Genomic DNA, 9,247 nt, shown 5'->3' with positions numbered 1-9,247 from the left:
TTGTATTCCTCAGGAAGGATAATCGTGATCTTACTGATAACTATCAAGTCACTGATTTGGTTTTCTTTTTTTTTCCTGTGTTTTATTTATTTCAATCGCAATGTTTTGGATATTACTTATGTTACTCAGAATATATTTTCCTTTTTCAAACTCGAAACTATACAACTCTTGCAAAAGATTCTGTACTTTGTCTCCTTTTGAAAATGCTTTGTAATTTTGCATACATTTCTTTTGAGGTGTCACTGCATATAACATGGCCTTAAACTTTCTTGTCCAAGATCCTCACCAAGTAGTATTTGTTGATTAATAAACATCATCCTCTATCTTGCAACTTCTTAAGATATCCCAAATTTTATATACTGAATTGTTTGATTGGAATAACTCATCATATCGTTTTAATAAGTCATTGCTAATGGAAACTAATATGGAGAAAAATTATTTTAATACATATGCAATGAAGAGCTAAATATTTTGTATCGAAGTATCCCTGATACAAAATGCCAGAGGGCATTCACAAAATGCTAATTCATGGTTCAGTCACCGTACACCATCGGCACCAACATCGGCACCTTTGCCGATAGGTCAGTTTTCAGAAGAGACCCAAGTGTCACGAAACAGAAATATAAAAGATAAAAAGAGATCCTTAATAACATGCTCGTTTCATCTGAACCCAAAATTAGCAGTTTGAGGGAAAATCTTTCAATTCAAGAAAGGAAATTTTGCTCGTTCAATAAATGATTGTTTTGACACCGATAATTAATCACAGTGATGAGTATATTCACAGATTTTTACTTTTTGTATTTAATAAAAAATCAATTTGGTCTGGAAAAAAGTATGGAACATATTATTAATATTTATAAAAAATTAACAATAACTCAAATATTTCAACATTTTGTGGTGTATCCTATGGCCTCCATCACTGATTGGCATCTTTTACGCATAGAATTTACCACTCTTTGTCGTTTGAAGAAGTTCTGTTGTTTGCTTTTGATATTTTTTATTCGGATGTGACGGAGGTGTTCAGTAAATTTGTGATCGGTGACTGGGACAACCATTCAAGCACAGTTAAGTTTTTCATTAGTAAATTTTAGACGTGCGTTTGGGATTCTTGTCTTGTTCAAGTATCAAACGAACTGGCATCTCTTCTTCGGCAAACTTAAACATGGTGTTTTTCAACAAAAGATCCTTTCCTGAGTTTCACCAAATAAAAGGTCTACTTAAGAGGCAACTTGACACTAGAGTTTAAATGATTGGAAGCGAGCGATCTAGAGTGATGAAATCAAGTTTAATCTGGTTAACAGTGATGGAATTTTACATATAATTTAATAATTTATATGTTCATGAAAAGTTTAACCCAAAGATCATCATACTCACTGTTAAACACGGCGACAGGTCGGTAATGGTATGGGACTGGTGATGTCAAATTAATTATTTTTCTTAATATCTTTTTCTTGAAAATTCGTTGTACGGCTTTAAGATATCACAATAAAACTGATTTTTAGAAAGTGGACAATATTTTGTCAGGTTAGGTCAGATAATGTTATATTATGTATCCAGAAGTTATTAAACAAAACCTAAATTAAAACTTAAACAAGAAGAGCGCATACCATGTTTAAAGGTTTTATTAATAGAATGGGAAAATATTTTAGCAATCTGGGTTATAATTTGAATATGACCGTTACGCCATGGACAGAAGGTAAAATTCAAACTTAAACATAAACTATTTTACTCATAGTTAATTATATATAATATAACTGTAACTGTAAACTGTAACTGTAACTGTAACTGTAAACTGTAACTGTAAACTGTAACTGTAAACTGTAACTGTAAACTGTAACTGTAAACTGTAACTGTAAACTGTAACTGTAAACTGTAACTGTAAACTGTAACTGTAAACTGTAACTGTAAACTGTAACTGTAAACTGTAACTGCAAACTGTAACTGTAAACTGTAACTGTAAACTGTAACTGTAAACTGTAACTGTAAACTGTAACTGTAAACTATAACTGTAAACTGTAACTGTAAACTGTAACTGTAAACTGTTAACTGTAAATTGTAAACTGTAACCGTAAACTGTAACTGTAAACTTTAACTGTCAACAGTAAACTGTAACTAACGGTAAACTGTAACTGTAAACTGTTACTGTAAACTGTAACTGTAAACTGTAACTGTAACCGTAAACTGTAACTATAAACTGTAACTGTCAACAGTAAACTGTAACTGTAACTGTAAACTGTAACTGTAAACTGTAACTGTAAACTGTTACTGTAAACTGTAACTGTAACTATAAACTGTAACTGTAAACTGTAACTGTAAACTGTAACTGTAACTGTAATCTGTAACTGTAAACTGTAACTGTAAATTGTAACTGTAAACTGTAAATTGTAACTGTAAACTGTAACTGTAAACTGTTACTGTAAACTGTAACTGTAACTATAAACTGTAACTGTAAACTGTAACTGTAAACTGTAACTGTAAACTATAACTATACACTTTAACTAAACTATAACTGTAAACTGAAACTTTAACTGCAAACTGTAAGTAAACTATAACTGTAAACTTTAACTATAAACTGTAACTCTAAACAGCATAATTTATTATAAATTAGATATTTCTGAATATAAATATAATATGCAAAATTACAAACTACGTATTACATAACACATTCTCTATTTATCTATTAATTTTATGTGTTCACATACTTATTATATTATATGCAATTTTATTTTGAATTAATATTAACAAACAGATATAAATAGTTGACTTACTTTAGAATTAGAGAAATATATGTATTCAGAACTTAACAATTAAATTATTCAAAGAAGAAAACAACTGTTCACTTTAAGACGTTGTTTCCATATTTATATTTGTTCGGGTTTATAGGACGACATTTATTGACTCTGAGAATCTTTATTCACCTGTTGACAAGGACACTATTATAAATTGAGGGAAAAAAATTACTAAAATATTTGATACACATGTAATAGTTGTAAGGAAGAAATTAGGAAGAGATGACATTTTTCTGTGATATAAATTCAGTAAGAAAGAGCTGGTTCTGATTGAAAGTAAAACTGTGTTTCTATAAGTTAGTCAAATTGTTGCAAATTCTATCTTAATGGGCATAAAAACAGAGTTTTATTATTTTACCTAATACAGAAGCTTGAACTACGTTTCTAATTTATTTTTAATAAAATTTCATTTCTGGTTTCACCGGAAAAGTCATGAACTTTGTTATTTTCAAACGAAAATTCTGTGTTATACCAAAATCCAATGGTTTTTGAGTTACTAATTTTGTCCAATGTCAAATATAACAATAATATACATTTTGTAATGCCTTACTGCCCATATGTGACAATATAGTTGCTATAAAACAAACAGACAAAAGGTATTTACACACATCAGATTTATATTAATTGTAATAGATAAAAGAGAAGATTGTTGGAACTTATTGGAAGGAGAAGAAGACTATATATTGTGATGATGCAATTTATAATATTCTGTGCAATATTAGATATCTTAGATTTTTTAAACGATATAATGTGTTCATGTATGCTTAGAGGCCTAAATAAATAATATATAAATTCAACAAGATGGAAAAGTCAAATTGACGTTGCCATTTAGCATATAATTTAATGACAGAGTCTAATTACTTAATTCAACGTATTGGAAGAAGAAAGTAAATCGTAACATCAGTGATGCAGTAATGATAAATTGAAAATTTTGATTATTTGATATAGACGTAACAGAGCTATTTTTGAATATATTGTCTAAGTATGAAGAAATCTTATATATATTGTACATGTGTATTGATTCTATTAAATAACAAGAATAAAAATTAAACTAATTTCAAATCAATTTTTTTATTTTGGTAATGTAAATATAATTTTTTAATGTTCATAACCGTCGGGCAAAGCGTTGGTATGAGGATTATGGAAGAGGGACTTATTACCGTCACCCCATGGGAATCGTTTGGTGCGAGTTCTCAGATGATCGTACTTGATGAAAGGCACCTGTTCACGACCCTGACTTTGGTGACCAAGCCAGATGTTAGCACCGCACAAAGCGATGGACGGGAATGCCACCAAGAATGTCAGCTTCTTCCAGATTTTAAACCCACCTTAAATGCGAATTATATTGTATAAGTAACCTAAAAATGACAGGTGAAGTGATGATTACCTTCGTGACTGCCGGAAATGGCGGATGGGCCAGCGACCCTAAATTTGTTCACAGTTTTGTAGACGGTGGTTTGAATGTATCTGCGAAATAAGTGGTTTATTATGGTAGTCATTTCAGCTAATCTTCAAGTAAAAAATGAATCAAGTTAATCAAAGAGATTGATGTGTTTAATTTTAGAATACGGTAATGAAGTATGCGAATAGTAACTATGACATTGGATATAACATATAGTCTCCATGGAAACGTACTGTAGAATTACGTAGAGGATACTATCGTGATATGGAAATGTGGACAAGAAAAACTATATCAGCTTCTAAAACACCTAAACTCTCAAAATAATAATGGAATTGGGTGAGTATACCATAGAGTATACAGGATACAAGGGCACCTAGTGAGCCCATAACATTTCTCCCATACATATCTAAAGTTACCGGTATAATTTTAATTTGTTGTTCGAACAAGACAGAAAACGAAGTGTTAAAAGTATTGCATAATAGCTAAATGTAAAATAAGTATATAATATGTATAACAAACAAAATTCATGAAAAACGTTATGAAAAGGATAATAAATAAATTTTTTATTTAAATTTGTTGTACTTATTTAACTCTATTCTATTTAACTAACAAACTAACTACTTTGTTAGTATTATATTGTGATATTCAATTTAAAAGTTAAGTAAAAGATAATTATAAATTGTTGCTATGTTCACTAAAAAGATACTTGTCAGAGACACAATGATCACTGATGACGTTAGCAGATACCATTCTGAAACTGTAACAATAGCAAAATCTGTGATTTTTAAACGTATGGATGTCAAATCAAGTTTGTTGATTTCAAAGGGTGTTTAAAATTGGGTTTCTAATAACACTAGAAAATAAAAAAAATTAAAACATTTGTAACTAAAAAAGAAATAAACCAGTTCCTTGAACGGTCATAATTGTAAGAAATATTTATAGTTTCAGTTTTACTATGAAATTGTTCATATAAGCAATAGTTTTGTGTTTTAGGATTCTGACAGTTGAGTTTTGTTAATTTAATCAACAATAAAGATTTTATTGAATTGCTTTTTTCTTAGCATCATGTAGTATATTAATTGAAATGTGAATAATATATAAATAAATATATATATTTATATATTTATATAAATATATAAAAAAAATTGACAAATTTTGTTTTTCTTATTTATATCGAAAATCTTGTTGGAAATGGTAAAAAAATACTGTGAAAGTTACAGTTCTTAATATTAATATTAAGAGGTGCATCGTAAATTTTAATTTCCATTTAAATAAGACGGGAACGGTGTTCTCTTGGATTTTGAAATTGTTTAACTCTTGTTAGAGATAATATTTCAAAATGATCAAAACAGATTTTTATAGAAAATTTAACCCTCTACAAAAAATGTCTCTTACAGTTTTTTGATATATTCATTTTTTCAAAACTTATTTAAGATTAAAGTTGGATTGATTCAAAATTTTGACATTTTTCTCATTTTCTGACGCAACCATCAACTTTATGGAAAAATGACACATTTTGTAGAGAATTCAATTTACTATAATCTCCGAAAAAGTTTTGAATATTTTTTACAGATCATAAGTTATCTGCAGAAAACTAATAATTTTATTAAATAAATGTTATTTTACTGCTTAAAAAGCAGCATTTTATTTAAATAAATAGAATTTTACTAAAAAAATTAATTGTTTATTATGATCAAAGTAGTGTATATCGTTACACTAACAGACTTTTACTACAATTTGGCAATTTTTTTTCTGTATTCACTTATAACTAGCAATAAGTGAATACAGAAAAAAATTGTATAATGTATGTAATGTATAATGTCTGAGTCTGAGCTAAGTGTCGATTCTGATGAAAATGAATGAAATTATCAAAAATTAAATATTATTTTATATATATTTTAACATACTATTTTTTCCTCTTCCAGTCTAAATTTTGTCTCCTCTACTCTTAATCTTTCCTCCTCCACTTTTAATTTTGCCTCCTCTACTTTTAATCTTGCCTCCTCCACTTTTAATCTTGCCTCCTCCACTTTTAATCTTGCCTCCTCCACTTTTAATTTTGTTTCCTCTACTTTTAATTTTGCCTCCGCTACTTTTAATCTTGTGGTTGATGCTGTTTCAGAATTATCTGTTGAAACCATCCTAGCAGCGCTAGAATTTGTTCCATCTTCTACCATGACAACTAAAATTATCACGATATAATTTGATGAAGATCATCAATTTCTGATTATCCCACAACCTCTTTAATTGAATTGTTGTTCTCTATGAATATTTTAATAATAACCAACGTTATATAATAATAAATTTCATATATATATATATATATATATATATATATATATTACCTTTTCATCAGCCGCTGCATTAAACTCTTGCACAATTTTTGCCCACGCTTTTTTTTTCCTTTCATTATTGTAAGAATCATTTGTTTTATTCTCAATAATGGGATGACTTGCCAAAATCTGAAGAAAGAGATCTTTGTCGTGAATTGAATAATTTGGTGACATTTTAGCTCGCTGTTCGTTCGTCCAAATCAAAATCAAACTGAGATAGCTCTGAAAGATGATCAGTCTTATACTGAAGTCATGGACATTTTTCCTTACATATGATACCTGAAATTCATATAATTATCTTTATGGTTTTATCTTATTCTATCGTAAATCCTAAATTAAAATACATTTTTAGTTATTAGTTATTTTACCTATGTATGCGTAATGCTGTAATAGTCGTTCCTGAAACGCCGACAAGCCTTGATAATAAAGAAAAGGTTCGAGGTGTTAATTTAACATAGACAATGTATTATTTTCTTTACGCAATGATTTGTAATAAAAATAAGTTCATTGATATTTGTAACAAATAAAATTTGATCAGTGTAGATTAATTAAACTTTTCAGGCGAATCACCTAAAAGTGTTACCTTGAATTTATAGTTAAGCATCATTTATTTAGAGTTTGCTTTAATCTTATGATTTGTAATAAAAATTATTTAGTTGATTTTTGTGATTTAAAAAAAAAAAATGAGTGGAGTTGAAGTTACAATTTTTAACGTTTTTATACGAATCATCTTAATTTATTGCCTTGAATCTAAAGTGAGGCATTATTTTTATAATAACAAGTTGATATTTGAATTTCACTATAATAATTTAAAAATATGTATATAATCATAAATATTGTATTAATCAAAGACAAGGTACCACAAATAGAAAATTAATAAGACCTACTGAAAATTTATTTAATTATCATTTTATTAGGATTATTAGTTGAAACTAAGTATTGTGACTAAAAATAGTATAATAAGTATAATATTACATAGAAAAAATGCTAATTAAACCAATGTTTCAATATGTTTTGAAAGGAGTATTTATTTTAAGTATTCTTATGTTTCCAGTGTACAAATACAAATTACTTTAAGAAAAAAAAATCATTGATTTATAAAGTTCTTTAAATTTTCTTGTGAAAAAAAAATATAGGGACAATTTCAGAATTGCCAAAAATGTATATGTTGCTAAGCCTCTGTTTTTAATAACGAGGCATTGGGTCTATCAACTTTCAGGCACGTTTCCTGAGAAATTGAATTTCACGCTTCCTCCACCAGGAACCAGAGGGCTTCTTTATTAGTGACGCTTTTACCCCTCAGAGCTACGTTCACAACGTGCCACAAGTTCTCGATAGGATTTAGATCAGGTGATTGGACAGACCAGCTTAAAAGCTGAACATTTTTGCCAGAAAACCATTTCTTTGCCACCTTCGATGTATGTTTCGGATCATTGTCTTGTTAAAACACCCATCGCAGTCGTATGTTGCCGTCAAAATGTGGCAACATAGTCCTACTTAACACATTACAGTAAGATACTTCTGTCATTATTTATTAATACGATATGTTGGACCGACACCTTGATAGGAGAAGCATCTCCATACCATAATAGACACGATCGTGTTTTGGAGTATCTACCTCTAAGCGAAATTGTACGCACTGTGACTTAAATATAAGTTGGATAACGGCAACATAATGTGAATAGAACGAGAAACTATTTCAATGTGTAAACAACACAACATCCACATCAGTAGCAATCACATGGAATCCAGCAAGTCGACCGTCACCCTACCAGAGAACAATAACAACAGCACCGACAAGAACAAAGAATGTGAAAATATTACAGCAATGGATTGTTGGCGGGATGTTAATGTTAATATCTAAATAAATAACTGCTTAGTGAGAAATCTAGCGTGTATGAAAAAGCTATTTGGAGAAATCAAAACAAGTTTTAACAAGTTGAAATGAATTGTAATGAATTCCTATAAATTAACTAAACATCTATGTTTAGTGTTTAATATCAAAATGTTATCGCTACCGATCTATTCGTCGTCGTCGTTGTCGTCGTCGTCGTCACCGTCACCATCGTCCATCAAGTACACCATAGAAAAAATTGAAGAATTTATTCAAACGTGTGTGGATAGAGAAAAAATCAATAGACTTGAACAGCTTAAAAATAAAATTGAGAAGGTTGTTAATGTGCGTGAGATTTACGGTGAATCTTCTGGTACACATTTTGAATCATGTGTTTCGGCTAATCCAGTGACAGTTGAGGGACCCGATACTTGTGAATGTTTTTACATATTCCATGCAGTGCACAAAAGCAATAAATTTATGAGTTTAGACACGGAGATTTTCTCACACGTGACCATATCTTCACCGTACTTATCATCGATGTCCGATTCTTCGACGGCCACAAATCCAGCGCCATGTCTACAATTTTTAAGTAAACCCAAGAGACTCGATAAACTTTTGACATGTACAATTGAAATATTGGGCTTTATAAGGGAAATTTTGCTCAAGAAATAGCAGTTCACAAGGTCAACAGCGCATTTCTGGCTACTCCATTCCGCTTGCCACATTTGAAATTGCTCCGAAATAATAATAAAAAAAATTATACATAACATGCATGAAAAGGAACTGTAATTTGTTGTGATATGAATAAAAACAAATAATTGTAATGTACATAGATTTTTTATTTATATGTGCAATCATCATACAGACAAAGGTCATAAACCAGTCC

General features: G+C 29.5%; 1 protein-coding gene across 2 annotated transcripts; it reads right to left on the bottom strand.

Annotated features, from left to right (window-relative positions):
* Positions 1 to 3,857: 3,857 nt before the first annotated feature.
* LOC126265736 (cytochrome c oxidase subunit 6A, mitochondrial-like) lies at positions 3,858 to 4,730 on the bottom strand. Of its 2 annotated transcripts, XM_049968197.1 has the most exons (3): positions 4,177 to 4,730; positions 4,008 to 4,117; positions 3,858 to 3,971 (listed from the first exon to the last, which is right to left on the bottom strand). In XM_049968197.1, the coding sequence occupies exons 1-3, from the start codon at positions 4,286 to 4,288 to the stop codon at positions 3,888 to 3,890; spliced, it is 306 nt and encodes a 101-aa protein (XP_049824154.1). In that variant the 5' UTR covers positions 4,289 to 4,730; the 3' UTR covers positions 3,858 to 3,887. The 2 variants fall into 2 exon arrangements, with proteins under 2 accessions (XP_049824154.1, XP_049824153.1); XM_049968196.1 differs by having other exon boundaries at positions 3,858 to 4,117; positions 4,177 to 4,719.
* Positions 4,731 to 9,247: the final 4,517 nt, after the last annotated feature.

The sequence above is a fragment of the Aethina tumida genome, chromosome 5, assembly GCF_024364675.1.
Source record: "Aethina tumida isolate Nest 87 chromosome 5, icAetTumi1.1, whole genome shotgun sequence".
NCBI classification, from domain to species: domain Eukaryota; kingdom Metazoa; phylum Arthropoda; class Insecta; order Coleoptera; family Nitidulidae; genus Aethina; species Aethina tumida.
The sequence above is the reverse complement of the archived record's forward strand: the minus strand, read 5'-3'. Positions and strand labels throughout refer to the sequence as shown.

Excerpts from the sequence above, each read along its gene's own strand:
- LOC126265736 (XM_049968196.1), bottom strand. The coding sequence starts at position 4,288 with ATGACTACCATAATAAACCACTTATTTCGCAGATACATTCAAACCACC. Across the intron at positions 4,118-4,176 it reads CATTTCCGGCAGTCACGAAG|GTGGGTTTAAAATCTGGAAG; the intron begins GTAATCATCACT and ends TTCGCATTTAAG.